At 43.1% G+C, this 17,440-nt stretch overlaps 1 protein-coding gene across 5 annotated transcripts in view; it reads left to right on the plus strand.

The window, feature by feature from the left end:
* The window catches only part of rasgrf2b (Ras protein-specific guanine nucleotide-releasing factor 2b), a 59,875-nt gene that overhangs the window by 21,430 nt on the left and 21,005 nt on the right, over positions 1-17,440 (plus strand). For all 5 annotated transcript variants that reach the window (XM_042100366.1, XM_042100367.1, XM_042100370.1 and 2 more), the window contains exons 2-13: positions 868-974; positions 2,514-2,661; positions 4,900-4,989; positions 5,302-5,555; positions 5,739-5,818; positions 6,369-6,562; positions 7,183-7,292; positions 7,680-7,798; positions 8,620-8,780; positions 14,565-14,631; positions 15,517-15,653; positions 16,707-16,789. In XM_042100366.1, the coding sequence (XP_041956300.1) occupies positions 868-974; positions 2,514-2,661; positions 4,900-4,989; positions 5,302-5,555; positions 5,739-5,818; positions 6,369-6,562; positions 7,183-7,292; positions 7,680-7,798; positions 8,620-8,780; positions 14,565-14,631; positions 15,517-15,653; positions 16,707-16,789 (1,550 nt within the window). The remainder of the gene's footprint in view (positions 1-867; positions 975-2,513; positions 2,662-4,899; positions 4,990-5,301; positions 5,556-5,738; positions 5,819-6,368; positions 6,563-7,182; positions 7,293-7,679; positions 7,799-8,619; positions 8,781-14,564; positions 14,632-15,516; positions 15,654-16,706; positions 16,790-17,440) is intronic.

Below are 17,440 nucleotides of genomic sequence, written 5' to 3' on the forward strand. Positions count from 1 at the left end.
TCCAACAGCAAAAGTCAGTTTTTCATGTTTGTCAAGTGCTGGTGTGACTGGGCCTTCATTGCTTTTGGTGCTTCACATGAACTGCCAGCTCTAGCACTTGCACCTTGAGTTGTTTTCGTGGGTAATGGAGCCAGCTGAATGATGTGTGCTAAGAAGTGGGTGAAGCATTGGGCCGCAGCTCCGTGATCCAGAACACATCCTTTTGATACCTGTCAGCAACACCTTTTGCTTCTGCCTTGATGTGTTGAGCAGTTAGAATGCATGCCAGAGAGGGACTGTCAGTCTGTTTGTTTCCCTCAAAAGGCCTGAATGCACTTTGCTGTCACTATATTAGTTATGTTGTCAGTGCCTCCAGTTGATTCCATGCTGTACAGTGTTGATACTAATGTAGATAGATAGATAGATAGATAGATAGATACTTTATTGATCCCCAGGGGAAATTCAAGTGTATGTAATATTTATCATTTTCTCTGATCTGAGCTCTGATCAAGATGCATAATGTACTTAATGAGGCAACTGGAGTTGTGTCTGTGACCTATACAGATTGGGGACGTGTGAGCTCACTGAAAGTTGTTCATGCATTCTAAATAAGTTTAACTAGAATCAGAGGCTTCAAACACACACATACACACACACACACACACACACACACACAATGTACAAGTAGAATCAGAGGCTTCAAACTTACACACACACACATGCACAAACTTGAAAGTTGTTCATGCATTCCAAATAAGTACAATCAGAGGGTGCAAACTCACACTCACACACACCCACACAGACAGAGAAGCAGCGTGTTGTGATGAGCTAGTCCAGGTGTACTTACCTGTGTGTGTGTGTGTGTGTGTGTGCTCTGTTTCTCTGCAGCACTACTTCCTCATCGTCTTCGGTCACGATGGCCAGAAGCCCCTGGAGCTACGCACTGACGAGGAGGCAGAGTGTGACGAGTGGGTGGAGGCCATCCAGCAGGCCAGGTACACTGTGTGTGTGTGTGTGTGTGTGTGTGTGTGTGTGTGTGTGTGTGTGTGTGTGTGTGTAAATGAGTGAGTGTACCTTTAGAATGCATTTAGATTGCCTCTTTGTGTCTTCTCTGACACTTTCACTCCTTTATACTTCTTCTCTACTTTTTTCCTCTCTCTCCTACTGTGTGTGTGTGTGTGTGTGTGTGTGTGTGGTAAACCCAGAGGCATCGGCTGACAGATCTCATCACTCCCTTTCCCCCCCCCACTCACACAGCAGGCCTTTTCAGATGCGCCGTATGTAAATCTGCCGTCAGATGTTTTCTTTACATACCAGCGTCCTGCTTAAAAGATGATAAAGTGTTCTTTGTCGTAGCTCCGGTTCTGGAGGGAGGTGTCACAGTGTAAATCAATGTAGGGGATCTGGGTGAAGCCATGCACACACACCCAAGCACTTTGCACTTTATATTCATGTCATTTCAAGCCAGCACGCGGCCTGATAACCCTACATTGGACCTGACATCACCGTTTCCCCTCTTACACAGAGTAGGTCTAGACTGGGGAGAAGCACTCCGCTCTTTATTGTTTAGTACCTGAGACCAGAGCACTTCACCACACCGCACATATTTCCTGTTGGCAGTGTTGTTTATTCTCATTATGTTGTTTAGGGATGTAGCATTCGTAATAATGCCCTCTTAACTGATACTAGCAGAAGAAGGCTGTCCGCAGCATGCATCATTGATTTATTATAGTTGCAGAAAGAGAGGGAGAGAGGTAGAGGTAGAGAGATAGAGAGAGAGATAGAGAAAGAGAGAGACAGCGAGAGAGAGAGAGAGAGAGAGAGAGAGAGAGAGAGAGAGAAAGCTTTGTGATTTGCGATCACTTGCAGTTGATATTTAGTCGTAGTTGTAATCGGGTCTATCAAACATGAACCCTGTGAGCTCTGCTCCCACTGGACTAGCCTTTTGCAGTGACGCCCTGCTGTGCACATCTGCGCTGTTTATCTTTCTGTTGTCCTCCCATAACACCCCCCAAAATGGGTATGGATTTGCGTGCTTCTCCTGAAGCGATGAAAAGCTGTAGGGGACTCTGTGTTCTCTGAGCAACTACACTATGATTGTAGGCTGTTACGACATTAATCCGGGAAAAGACACACTCCTCTCCCACAGTTGTAAATTCCAGAATTCCAGCCCTTTTACAACATTTTTGTGGTCACACAAGCATTTACACATGTGTATAAATGTTCAAAGCTTTTTCGGGTAGAGTTGGACCTTTTGAATGTGTATACAATGTATATACACAGTGGTGCTCTTGTAGCAAAGGAAATGTCCAGGAAAACTAATGCAGGACTGTCTATGCTGCTTCTTTTCCAACATTTTATCTTCATCACATATGACACACATTTATTTTCAGAAACTTCTGTTGAAAGACATTTTGACTATATGTTGATCCCTGTCAAACACAGCGTTTAGATCTAAGAATGAATAATGAAACATTATTTTAAAATGCCCCATATGTTTTTCTCTCACATTCGCCGCTTTGTCAACGTGGCAGCTACTCTGACATCATCATCGAACGTGAGGTGCTCATGCAGAAGTACATCCATCTTGTGCAGATCGTGGAGACGGAGAAGGTGGCGGCCAATCAGCTGAGGACGCAGCTGGAGGACCAGGACACAGAGATCGAGAGGTTAAAGGCTGAGGTAGGCCCTCTTGACCATTGACCCTTCACTCAAGGCCACCAAATTGCAGAGTGTAGTGAAGCGAGAGAGCAGACACCCCAACTGGCCTCGAACCCGGGGCTACTGGGTAGCAAACCGACAAGGCCTGGAAATCTGACCACAAGTGCTGAAGAGACAGGCTTACTGGTATGGCAGTCAGAGCACATCTGCAACCAAACTGACAGCACTCTGTCTCACAGTATAAATCCAAAGATGAAGGGCATTGATGATAATTTAGTTTATCTCTAAAGTGAAATCATTAAGCAATACATCAGTACTGACATTATTGAGTAGCCTAATGTGTTTAGTCATTTAGTTTCACCGTAAAATGCTAATTTGTGTTAATATTTTATTGCACTCCTGCATCCAGTGTCTTTTCTATTTATGTAATTGAAAACATGGGCTTGATTGATAGGAATGCTGAGAGTCTGTATTGTATAGGCATTATCAAATGAGAAGCTTGATTAGTTTTTGGTTTATTTTATCTAAATTCTTCAACTAGTAGAATCCCCACTGTTGTTCTTATTTGTCTTTGCTACTGATTGAGTGCCGATCAGTCTGAGTGCCTTGGGGGGAAAGCAATGACTTCCATTATTGGCACTGCGTGATCAGCTGGCTGTGTATTCCCAGTTTTGAATGAAATCAATAGGTGACTAAATGGGAGAACGTGTTACTGTAGTTGTTGAGCAGCACTCAGTAAGAAAGGAATTGATTTGAAGGTACAGCTTCCTCCTTCTCTAACCTCAAACATACTCATATACCAAGGAAAATAATGGATTAGTTGGAAAGTCATTCAATTTGCAAGGACGTGATGAATTCAAACATAGAATAAAATATATTTTTGCTGCTCCATATAAACAACTCATAACAGTTTCATTTGCAGATATTATTGTGATGACATTCTGATAATGAGGCTGAAACCTTCACTGTATGCAACTAGTCTTTCAAACAATAATAAATGACTGCACTCACTAGTAATTAAAATAAATGACCTATACCGCTGAACCAATAATTACCTGTTTTGCAATTACAGTAGACTGCATACTGTATACTGTATGAAGTGTACTCTATGCAAGGCATATATGTTTCATTAAATCTGTTAATAGGGTTGGTAAATAAGGCTTACAGTAGAGCTTTTGGAAAGCTGATTTGATGCACTAGTAAATCTGAAACAAAGATTTTCTGAAAATATGCAGGAATTATTTAGTTAACACTACGCACAATTATCATCATACAATTATCAACTTATCTCCTATCCAGATAGCCACAAAGTGGAGTTGTGTTGGTTGACACAAAAAGGCTTTTCGAGTCACGGGCAGGGTGCACACACCTTACCTACTCCCCTGCAGAACACGTAAGCCACAATTTGCTTACACTGTTAATTCCTGATAGAGGATGTCTGATGGTAGTTGTGGAATGAACAGAGGAGATTGTCTCCGGGGAGGAAGAAAGATACTTATCTAACCTGGAAGCAGTCACATCACCCCGCCCCCACAAACACCACAGGCCTGGGTCCTGTCCCTTGCCCCCTTCCCTCTGGGCTGCAAGGTGCTGCCGCACCACTGCTGCTGCTTCTGGTGATGGACAACACAGTACCATCATTGTGTAGCCTACTTATTTTTTCTCACAAAATGAAACAATTTGATTCACTCCATTTTAACAGCTGTAGTGTATTAAATAACAATATGTCTATTATTAATATGGTATTAATATTTGATTATAGGTGAAGTAGAATGTGGTGTATGTGGTGAGGGAACTGTGTTGAAATACAAAGTACAATAGCCAGGAAGTAGTGCAAGTGTGTGTCTGCTCTTTTGTACTGTTATACGGTTGTTGGCGCTGGATATTTATGGGAAGAATCAAGTCCACGGACAGTATGTACTGTATATTTGTGAGCGAGTCTGCTTGGTTCCTGCAGGAACGAGGGGGCAGAGGAGATTTATTATGTAATATAGAGCTGAAACCTTTTGAACACATATCACTGCCAGTATACAAAGAGAAGTCTGTACTCTGTTGTCGAGCCTGCCTTTCTCTTGGCTAAAAACAGTCAATAATCACCTAGGGTTTGGTCACTCAGGTGAGTTCCTGTGAAGTTAGCAACCTTACCAATTATCTTAACAATATTTTTCCTTTTTTCTTGGGTACGATGGACGTTGTTTGTATGTATTTCAGTAAAAATCAATAACCGTGTGATTTCATTATTGTGGTTGTTGTTTGCAGATCATTGCGCTGAATAAAACCAAGGAGAGAATGCGTCCTTACCAAGTAAACCAGGAGGAGGAGGACCCAGACATTAAAAAAATCAAAAAGGTCTGTGGCTACACCAACATGTCATCTACAGTGTTTACATTTTACGACCCACCATAAATGTTTACATTCCGAGCTGATCGTTGACAATTGCTGCCTGCTAGTGTGTCAATGAATGAATATGTTTTGTGTGTTAATAAGAGTATGCCTATTCTGTCTGTGTGTGTGTGTGTGTGTGTGTGTGCGTGTGCGTGTGCGTGTGCGTGTGCGTGTGCGTGTGCGTGTGCGTGTGCGTGTGCGTGCGTGCGTGCGTGCGTGCGTGCGTGCGTGCGTGCGTGCGTGCGTGTGTGTGTGTGTGTGTGTGTGTGTCTACAGGTGCAGAGCTTCATGCGGGGTTGGCTGTGTCGGCGTAAGTGGAAGATCATCGTGCAGGACTACATCTGCTCGCCTCACGCCGAGAGCATGCGCAAGCGGAACCAGATCGTCTTCAACATGGTGGAGGCCGAGACTGAGTATGTGCACCAGCTCTCTATCCTGGTCAACTGCTTCCTGCGGCCACTACGCATGGCCGCCAGCTCCAAGAAGCCGCCTATCAGCCACGACGACGTCAGCAGCATCTTCCTCAACAGGTGTTATTACTCATGCGCGCACACACACACACACACACACACACACACACACACACACACACACACATACACACATGCACATGAAATCGGCAGATTACAAATAGCATACAATAACATCAATCAATTAATGTTGCCTTTATCTGTATTAGACAATTAAATCTGTCTTTGCTCCTTTGTCTTCAGTGAAACAATCATGTTCTTGCATGAAATATTCCACCAAGGCCTGAAGGCGAGGATCGCAAACTGGCCCACCCTGGTTCTAGGTAAGCAGCAGACATCAGCTCAAAAAATGTCTAATTTATGCGGAGCGACGTTCTCTTGGTCTCTCTGCCGTCAGACTAAACTCCTCATGTCTCAGGGTCATGCAGGCATCAAGGACAAGTGATTGCCACTGACGCACAGTCGTCTCGGTCAAACAATAGCACTGACGTCCGACTGCCCGCCCCCTTAATCTCGCCAACTGCAGTCGTACAGATGATTTGATCGTACAAGCGGCTCGGAACAATAGCTGCAGGGACAGCTCGGCGGTCCTGCCTGCCAGGAGAGCAGGTGGTTGTTCACCGGGAGTGGAGATAAGCCGTTATCCCATGTCCACACCAAAGACATTCTCCAAAATGCTGTGTTTGTTCTGTAGACCAAAAAAAAAAAAAAAAACGCTCTCTGTAAGACCCTCTAAGTGTGCTTGTTAACAAAGGTAACCTGTTACCCTATAACAAGCGCCTGCTGTTGTTCCTCCACCACCTCCATCCCCACTTACCCTTCTCTCTCCACCCTACCCCCCACCCCACCCACAACCCCCCACCCGCACCTCAGCGGATCTGTTCGATATCCTGCTACCCATGCTGAACATCTACCAGGAGTTTGTGAGGAACCACCAGTACAGTCTGCAGGTGCTGGCCAACTGCAAGCAGAACCGGGACTTTGACAAGCTCCTGAAGCAGTACGAGTCCAACGCGGCCTGTGAGGGGCGGATGCTGGAGACCTTCCTCACATACCCCATGTTCCAGGTGGGGCTCCACTCACCACTAGAGACATGTTTGATTGTGCAGTGCAAGACTGACTGCTCATTTTGTAGTATAAAATGTGATCAACTGGGATTAAGGGTGAAGGCTGCCAGTTTTCCGGTTGTTGTGTTCATTGAACGTCTGTATATAAATTCATATAATCACAACAAATACTAATAACATACTAAGGCTATTATTATTATTTATTATTAATTATAATTATTATTAATATTATTATTATTATTATTATTATTATTATTATTATTATTATATAACTGATTTTTTGACTACTGCACCCGAGAAATGTATGGACTAAAAGCAAGGCGCAGCTCAACTCTGTGCTTTTTGATTCGGTAGTATAAAGTGTGCCCTGGACTTTTTGTGCTTTCTGGAGAGTCCATATGTTAATTAAGGAAGTTTATCTCCTCTCACCCCCTCAGTTCCCCCACAGTGCACACCATGCATCCAGTTCCTCCAACCAAAACACGTGTTACCATTACCACATTTGCTGTATTATAATCCTATTTATGCAGCTCATTGCTCACGCAGACCCATGAACTCAGTTTGCTGTGCTTCACCTTTGCCCCCCCCCACCCCCCCCCCACCCCCCGCTCCGCCAACAGATCCCTCGCTACATCATCACTCTTCACGAACTCCTGGCCCACACCCCTCACGAGCATGTGGAGCGCAAGAGTCTGGAGTTTGCCAAGTCCAAGCTGGAGGAGCTGTCCAGGTGAGTGCGCCCGTGCCAAAGCAGCGCCGAGTCCGGCAGGCTTCAGTCTCAGTCTGGGCCGGGATAGGGCCAGGCTGGCCTTGAGCTGCAGTCCCAGCAATGTCTTAATTACTCTAGTTGGCAGTGACAAGTTTAGAAGAGTGAGATTAATCGGTGCTATTTTTAGATAATCTGCCGTCTGTTGTAGCATAACTGCTCCACATATGTTTGTGCTTATTATGCAGATTGCTTGCATGTGGTGGATAATTCATGGGGAGTCATGGTACTATAGTAGCAGTGCATGTGTGTGTGTGTGTGTGTGCGTGTGCAATAAGCACGAATGAAAAATGAACTAAAACGTTGCAGACTTGTTGCTTGTACAGTGTGTGAATCCATGCCTCTCCATAGGGTTATGCACGATGAGGTGAGCGACACTGAAAACATCCGCAAGAACCTGGCCATCGAGCGCATGATTGTGGAGGGCTGCGACATCCTCCTTGACACCAGCCAAACCTTTGTGAGACAGGGTGAGCCCCTCCCCAGCTTCTCCCCAACACACAAGTGTACACACAAGCTCATCCAAACCAATCCAGTGCTTTGGGGAAAAAAACACACAGAGCAACATCAGCGACGACATTGGCTTGGATGTGAATCCAGTGGGGTCCTGAATTATGCATTGTTTTGGAATCAGACTTAAATGTCTCTCTGCAGGCTTCTACCATTTGAAGTTGGATTCTTCTGCTGTATCTATAATGCATGAGAACCCTGCAAAGGAAGTGTTTGATAGAAAAACATAGATATAAGATATGAGGCTACACCAGTGAGATGCACCAGTGCTGTGTAGGAATGTCATAAGCTTCCATCAAAATAGAGTGTCCTTAAGGAGACTGTAAGAGCCATCTATCCTGTTGACTCTGTTTGGATTGTTTGGAGTGGGCAGTGTGTGTGTCTGTCATTTTGCCAGTCGCTTAATGCCACTGTCACCAGTTTGTCAAGATTCTCTAAAGACTATTTGTCCATGCTGTATTTCATTGCTCTCGTTCTGTCTGTGTCAAAAGTAAACTCTACATAATGTCTTCTAATAAATCTGTCCATCATTTCAAAGCTTTCCACTGCTCTCTCTCTCTACCCCTCTCTTTCTTCTCCCCCTCTCTCCCAATATGCTATCTCCTCATGATATCTCTCTGTTCTCCTTTATATCTCTCTTTGTCTCACTCTATCTCACTGTCTCAAAACCCTTCCCCACACTCTGTTTTGCTATACCTCCATCTCTTTATGTCTCTCTATGTTTCTCTCTCTTTCTCTCTCTCTCTCTCTCTCTCTCTCTCTCTCTCTCTCGCTCTCTCAGGCTCTTTGATCCAGCTGCCCTCAGTGGAGCGGGGGAAGCTCAGTAAGGTGCGCCTGGGCTCGCTCTCTCTGAAGAAGGAAGGGGAAAGGCAGTGCTTCCTCTTCACAAAGCACTTCCTTATCTGCACACGCAGCTCAGGGGGGAAGCTACACCTGCTCAAAGTGAGTGACACACACAGGCAACAGAAACACACACACACACACATACACACACACACACACACACACACACACATACACACACACACACACACATACACACACACACACACACACACACACACACACACACACACACACACACACACACACACACACACACACGCTCACAGATGCACTTTTGAATGCACTCATTCCCTTCACGTCAATCAATGAGATTATTCCAGAAGTCTATTCCAAGTTGATTAAAGCAGAGAGTGTTTTTTTAAGTGGGTCCAATCAGAGAAATTAAATTAATTTAAATTTCCAAACAAAATGAACTGAAGAGATGAAGCCTGGAAGGAAAAACAGCTTGCTTGACAATGCAGACAGCAGTGGATGCTATGCGCAATTGTGCATAACGCTCATCTGTTGTTTTCAACATGTCCTGCAGGTCTGTCTGTTTGGACCCAGGCCTACCCCCCCCCCCCCCCAATAACCTTTTCAGTATGCCTCTCTTCATGCCAGACTAAAAATCCTGTTTTGAGTCAGTTCTTCTTCTTAGTTCTTCTTCTTCTTCTTCTTCTTCTTCTTCTTCTTCTTCTTCTTATTCTTCTTCTTCTTATTCTTTCATCTTCTTCTTCATCTTCCCTTCCCTTCTTCTTCGTGTTCCCTTGCCACTGCTGTGGCCTCCCATTGCAAGGGTATTTCAATGGCAAATTGTGACCTTCAAGGAGATTATTTTGAGGAAGATGGGGGCGGGCTAGAGAATTTATGTTTACCAAAAATTGAGAGAAGAGAGAGAAGGGAGAGAAATAGAGAGAGAGAGAAAACAGTGAGATTGAGAAAAGGGTAGAAGATGAAGGCAGAAAGAGAGGACAGATAAGCAGGCTGTCTGTGGGTGAGAGAAGTACCACAAGAGCAAACCACTGATAAAAAAATACCCTGTGAGGAGTTGGACTGGCCCTTTGGTGATCGGCAATTTATGTGTGAGACCGAAAGCACGGGTCTGTGTTTGGGAGACACACGCAGGCGAGATTACTGTCTCTCTCTGGAGCTCGTTATAGAGCATTCTTTGCCCACTGTGTCCATGGCACTCTGGGAGCTGTGGGAAATGTAAAACTTCTCCCCTGCCGAGAATGAGTCATTATTCCCGGCAAAAATGTCTCCATTTGCCATCGTTATTGGATGTGCAGAGTGAGATTGGCTCTGAGTTGGGGGGCGGGGGGCACTGACTGATTGTGTTTGGCTGAATACAGGACAGATGCTCTGATTTCATATTTCCCACTGAGCCTGTTAGGAACAGAGGTGTGTCATGTTGTTTGTGTGTATGGCAAAGGCCCAGCCAATGTTGATATCTTTATCAGATTAAGGAAGTTACCTATAACGGGACAAGATTGAAAATGAAATGTTGTTTAATCGGATTGTTTATTATTGTGAAGATTGTAATGTAGGGCTTTTCAAGACATTCTTCACAGTAAGCTCTTTATTGGTCTATGATTTCACCTGTCTGTATCCACATGTGGATTTTGCTGTTGAGAACTTGTTGCACCAAACTATTTATAGTTAAACTATTTCAGCTGGAACATCCACATACATAATTGTCTTGTTTTAAAATGTTAGAAATGTTATGATAATAAGCTACCCCCACCCCACTCAAACATCAAACATCTTGCATAAACACATTCTTGTGAAGTGTCAGAACCTATAAATCTATGATAATACAGGCAGCTGGGTACTTTCCAAGTGAAAGTTCAAAACTTGATGCCTTCAGAGACCATCATTATTTTCATAATGTGTTTGGACACACAGTGTAGATGGTCCAAAGACTGTACTGTTATTGTCCTGGAAGACCTGAGATGTATCAACAAATTTGTTGGTCATTTTCATATTGTTGACATTTCCACCCACCCCCACCCCCCTCACACACACACACACACACACACACACACACACACACACACACACAAATGTTACAGGCCTAAATAGTAGAAACTAAATTACAATTTGATGGTGTCTTGCCTTGATGAGACCAGATCACCCCGTCAGTAGTCTAATTGTAACTAGATGTACCGCATAGCGGTACAAAATATGACCGCCGCTCAGTCCTGTACATCCGTTCCGCGATAATAAATCACACTTCAATTTGTCTCCATCTTTTACTCCATCCCCCACTCTTGAAACTTTTGTGTATGCCTGTTTGGCATGCCTGTGTGTGTGTGTGTGCGGCTGCACAGAAAGTAACCTGCTTGCGCTGAAAAGGTGAATAGATTGTAGAATAGTCAAAGCCAAAAAAAACCTTTAAAATCTCTAAACAATCACAAGTAGGGCAGTTCATCACAGTTCATCCATTGCAACTGGATTGATGAAAGGTCACTTACACCTGTAGGCTACATTGTATTTGGGAAAAGCAAAAGGTATCAGCATAATGTTATATTTTTATTTATTTATTAATAAACAAAAACATCTGTCAGTTCCATGCCATTTTCAACAGCTATCAAAAACAAAGGTCATTTTTGGATGGATGGATTTTTTGTGAATGTTTCTTCTTCTACATAAGATTTTAGTCATCTTTAGTTCATGTGATACTTAATTGTCAATCCACAAATTAAGTAACAGTAGTCTGAAACGAAATGCTGTTTTACATCTAACCAGTGGTGCAAATAACTGACATGTCCAAATGGGCCTTGATGAAATGCGTCGCTAGACTGTTCATACACATTTTAACGGGCCAAAGTTGAAGAGCTGTTGTCCGTTATTGTTCGTGCAAATATAGGCTGATTCATGTTCCCTTGCATTATGTAACTGAGGTCTATGGCTAGTCTGGCTTTCACCAAACCAAGCTCAAACTTTTAAGAAATCAAAAAATAAATAGCGGGCAGATCAGGCTGGGTTCGCCCAGCCTAGTCCATAGGCGCCCGATATTGTTTAATTTTCCGATTGAGATATCCACGCTCTGGCTATTCTAAATGCAAAAATGCATCAGGGAGTTATGACAAAACTGTAACTAACAAACTAGATCCTAATAGAAAGCTGTTAGCTTCCCTAAGCTACAGGTAGGCCTATAAGCAGGGTTGGGTCAGATTACTTTGAAATGTAATCCATTACTGACTACAAATTACATGGCAATTTTTGTAATCAGTAACATAATCAGTTGGATTACCAAAAACATGTAACATAATCTGATTACTTTAGGATTACTTTTAGATTACTTCAATAAATATGTCCCTTAAGTAAAATACACCACCACTGAATTGATGAAAGAATTCTCATTCTATTCTTCTCTTTATTATTTCATTACATCTAAGAAATCTCTTTGCTCGTTGTTTTAGTGTTACTTTGAGGTCACCAGGTCCCATTGTCTGAAAAACACCCCAAACTAATACATTTCTATAGCTATTCTCCACTTTGGGGGTGGTGTTTTGGTGGTTGAAATTTTCACCCCATCCCAAAATTGATCACTTAGTCATCATGGATGTGATCATGGATCACTATTCTCCAAACATGCACAACTCAGCTTAACCTTTATAAGGGCACACCTGGACAATGAATTTAGCTTTCACTGGATTTTTTTGACCCAGGGACATGGCCTGAGATTGAATGACACCATGTCCATTTCAATTGTGGGGGTGAGAAAATTATTCCTTTGGGATGTTTTTCAACCAGGGGGACCTGGTGACTTTCTCAAAGTACACGGTAACACTAAAACAAGAGGCTACATTAAGATTAGGAGGAAAAGATCAGGCAGTGTGCCGAGAGACCTGCCCCAATAGTAAATAAGTTAGTAAGTAAGTATAGATACTCTTTTGATCCCGTGAGCGAAATTTGGTCTCCCAATCCGTGAATTAGTGAAGCACACAGAGCACACAGTGAGGTGAAGCACACACCAACCCGGAGCAGTGAGCTGTCTGCTACAGCGGCGCTCAGGGATCAGTGAGGGGTTAGGTGCCTATACTCAAGGGCACTTCAGCCGTGGATGTGGGCACGGGAGAGCAGTGCTCAACCACTTCCCCGCCCACATTTTTTCTACTGGTCAGGGATCGAACCGGCAAGCCCGAAGCTTGTCAAATTAAAAGATAGCTAGGCTATCATAAAAAAGTTGCATTGTTTGCATGATAAAATGTAATCAGGTAATCCCCGACAATGTAACTGTAATCTGATTACACAATTTTTTTATTGTAATCTGGGCTGATTATAGTTACTTGATTTTTGTAATCTGATTACGTAATCCAGATTACATGTAATCCGTTACTACCCATCCCTGCCTATAAGGTAGGCATATTTACAACATAAATTGTCAATAGGCTATGCTGGCGACACAAATAAAATCTCCTTTGGAAACCAATGGCTTACGCCTTACAGTACAGTACAGACTTAAACTGCCATATTGTGGCGAAAAGTTGTAATAAAATTCAAGCAGCTCCATGAGTCAAGGAAAGCGCGAATGAAGTAGCCACTTCTAAATGGGACCCACTACACAGTATCTTAAGGTGTGTTGCTAAAGCAGCCATAATGAAATGAAGGTGTCATTGTTTGGATACTTCACACACACGTGCTTTTTAATCTCACAGACTACAACTACCAAGCTGGAATCAAAGCACATCGATTCCCCTTTCACACCCTGCACGCACTTAAAACAAATAAACAGGCATCTCAGTCTCACGCATGTATAGGCAAAACTGTATCAGACTGGTGTAACGTTGGTAAATCTTCCATTGCACAGAATGATTTTTGTAGCACGTGCAACAAATGACAGTCGAAAGATACAATTACAGTGCTGCTATCAATTTGCATAACCGCATTTATAGTTTTCTACAAATGCAATCAATCAAATTGGCCTCCATCACTTAACCAACGCTAACGGTAACATTAATGTACCTAGGTCCTTATTGATATTATAAGATTAACGTACCTGCAGTAAAAACCAAGCATGTCCGATAAACATTCTCAGATTTATTTCGGCTTCAAGAAGAAATGGGAATTACATTTCATGTGAACATCGTCCTATCCTTATTAGACGTTCTCTGCGGTAAACTACAGTCCTTGTAGGAAGCGTCCATTGTTTTTCCAACCCACTTTTAACTTCCAACAAAATTACATCTCACTGCAACGATGCGCCATCTAGTGGACAAACGACTACGTATCGCCAGTACTGGAAATGCAGCCATGATGATGATGATGATGAATATTTGGCTTTCTTTTAATCCTACTGAATTTGTAATTATGTATCGGCCGTTTTAATACCGATAGTATGTGTGTGCATGTGTATGGGCCCCCGGGGACGAAACAAAATTTTTACGTAAAAGTCTAAAGGGCTACATACCCACCAAATTTCATGTGCACCGGTGTTTCGGGGTCCCGGGTATCATTGACCAAAAATTCAGGATGTAGATGACAGGGGAAAAAAAACTTTGAAAATCATTATATGACCGCTTCGCTAGCAGTGTCATTATCATTACACTGGAGGATATTAAATGGTGGCAATAAGAACCTTAAAGGCTTATACAAACTGGAATATATCACTATCATAACACTGCAGGCCTGATGTTAAATCGATGAAATACATACCATAACGGTTTACATGAACTGGAATTTGTTATATGTAACACTCATATATACTGCATATATATGTAACACTCATATATACTGCATATAGCCACATGGTAACTATGTGTATAATATCCATTTCTGGGTTTTAGGTCAAACTATCTTGGCTTACTCTGTTGAGCGTAAATTCATTCAATGCTATTTTTGAACATGGTTTGTTCACTCTATCTTCACCGTGGTCTCTGTTTTGACCCCTTGCAGCAGGGAGGCGTGCTTTCACTGATCGAGTGCACGCTCATCGAGGAACCGGACGCCAGCGACGAGGAATGTGAGTGTTTGTTCACATGCTGTCTGCTCCACGACATCACTTCCTCCCACTAAGTCCAGTACCACCGCTAACCAAAGACACAGACCATTACACACGCGGGAGTCCTCTCTGTCACAACACGGGTTAATTAACTGTCAAATCTGGGTCAAAACATCAGAACCAAGGTGCCTGGCTTTTCTTTTTGAAATGTCACCTAGCACTTCAGGTGCTTTAATATCCTAGATCAATTAGCTCTCTGCTTCTACAGCCTGTTAGGCCTGTAGATTTGCCTGCTGGAGGTCTCTTCTCCCACATCAGCAGATAAATGAAGTGTTTCCCCTTGTTTATGTCCCACCTATTAGAGGTGCCATGTTGTCAGCGTTTATGTGATTGATTTCTCCCACGCCGTTGGCAACAGGGAAACATCAACATTAAAGTGACTCGCATATTGATTTGTTGCAGGGTAGTGTTTCATTTGTTTTTTAGTTCTTTTTTTGTATGCCCCAAGGCCATTGGGCATTTTGTGACTTTGCTGTGTTTCAGTTTGGGTTTACTGCCTAGACCCACAAAGCCTCCACCAAAACCAAAACACTTCAAATCAAATCATAGGCGGAGGGTGGCGCATCAGGCCAAAACACAACATGACATGACAAAACACAACATCAACATCAGTTGAGGGCTGCAACTTATCCTGGCCAGACTACTGTTGTCAGTATTTGAAATGAACATGATTTCTTAATGTCTAGTGACATATCAGGGCCATTTTATGAAAAAAAAAAAAATTCTATTCTATCTATTGTCTGTATCATTTGTCTCCTCAAACATGGTTGGGCATGTTTTTATCCAGGGCCAATAGTTGTGTAACTGACGGCCTGTTTTTGGTGAAATCATACACTGTCTCCACAGCCAAGAACACGGGCCAGGTGTTTGGCCACCTCGACTTCAAGATTGTAGTGGAGCCCTCAGATGCCCCTGCCTTCACCGTGGTCCTGCTGGCCCCATCCCGCCAGGAGAAGGCAGCCTGGACCAGTGATATCAGCCAGGTCAGTCAGCCATGGCAATCCGCCTCCCACATACAGCATATGGGCTATGTTAGCTATGAGTTTAACCGGGCTAATTCATAACAACCACTGTTAACGTGCACCGTAACAAGGTCGAGACTTGCTTGTTCTGTTCAGGCATGCATGAGTTCATGCTGCTAGACAGTCTGGTAACACATATGCCATAGGCTACTAGACAAAAATACACTTCCATTAGAGAATGGAGACCTCAGGATAGTTACACCTACAATGAGACTTAATGACAATGGCTATAAGGTAAATGCTAACCTGTATCGCTAGCTGTTTCTTTTCATAACTTGTGATAATGAATTGATGTTCTTAAGAAAAGACTAGAGAAATTACCATTACATGCAAAGAAAGGCAAAAAATAAAAAAAGGTGAAATGCCCATCAAAGAAGTGAGAGAAGGTAGAAATGAGAAAGGTTGAGATCCAGATTAAGTTGCTACACAATTAGACACACAGTTGTTTTTATTAAATATAGTTTAATGGATGGATGGATGAATGGTTTGAAGTATATGGATGGAGAGAATGTTGGATGGAAAGTGCCTTGTATCGTTCCACACACACACACACACAAGCGATGAGCAAGACATATATAAAGTGATGGCACAAACATCAGCAATGGTCCACACATGAACAATTCACAGTAATGATATCAATGTACTCAACAGCAGCCTGGTGGGGCCCATGGGCCTAGAAGTCTTCTAGTAAACACGTCCCTGGGGGCGACGCTTAGCTCAGGAGATTTATTTATCAGGCCGGGGGCCCCTGCAGGTCTGACAGGGTCACTTGGGACAAAGTCCCTCTGCTATAGCCCAGGCTCTATGGAGATGTCTCTATGGAGCTGCACTTAGGGCCTGAAAACATGTTTCTGTATTTTTGTTTTCTTGTTAAATCCAAACACACCATTTAACTCTCTCTCTCTCTCTCTCTCTCTCTCTCTCTCTCTCTCTCTCTCTCTCTCTCTCTCTCTCTCTCTCTCTGTCTCTGTCTCTGTCTCTGTCTCTCTGTCTCTGTCCTGTTGTGCTGGGCAGTGCATTGATAACATACGCTGCAATGGTCTGATGACCAGTGTGTTTGAGGAGAACTCTAAGGTCACCGTGCCGCACATGATCAAGTAAGTCCTGCTTGCACCACTTTGCATGTGCCACCTATTTTCTGTTTGCATGATGCACAGTGATTGGCCAAATGAGCATGCGGGATGAACGTCTGGACATCAATAGGCCATGAAAACTCATTTAGAATAAAAACGCCATAAAACAGCAAGGGCCTGAAATGAGATTGAGAACCATTATCTTTCATCTTGTGTTCATCATCATTATATTGTGTCACTGGTGCTCGACGACATTCAGGTGCAGACGACTGTATTATTGTCATGTCCTGCTTTCATGGCTATTTAACATATTCGCACCTTCCACTGGTATTTGTTTCAACCAACCTTTGCTCTATATTGGATCAATTAGTGCTTCTTGGTTCCAGATGTAAGCTAGTAATTGCAATCAGAGTTGGAACAAATGCCTGTAGGACTCTTCTTTAGCATGGGGTGTGGAATAGTTGTTCTGACGGCTGGTCCCCTACAGTATTCTCATTCTGTACGTGTCATATAAGCATGACATAGAGCAATTTGGTTGCTATTATCTCTGGTGTCATTCATTGCCTGATGAGGCATGGTTAACCACATTTACACATGGTTAGATATGACATTACATATTATTTTGCAATCCATATCTGCTGTCTGACAAATCTCTTTAACCGTGGTCCTGTGATC

Source organism: Alosa sapidissima, chromosome 8, assembly GCF_018492685.1.
Source record: "Alosa sapidissima isolate fAloSap1 chromosome 8, fAloSap1.pri, whole genome shotgun sequence".
In the NCBI taxonomy this organism is placed as follows: domain Eukaryota; kingdom Metazoa; phylum Chordata; class Actinopteri; order Clupeiformes; family Clupeidae; genus Alosa; species Alosa sapidissima.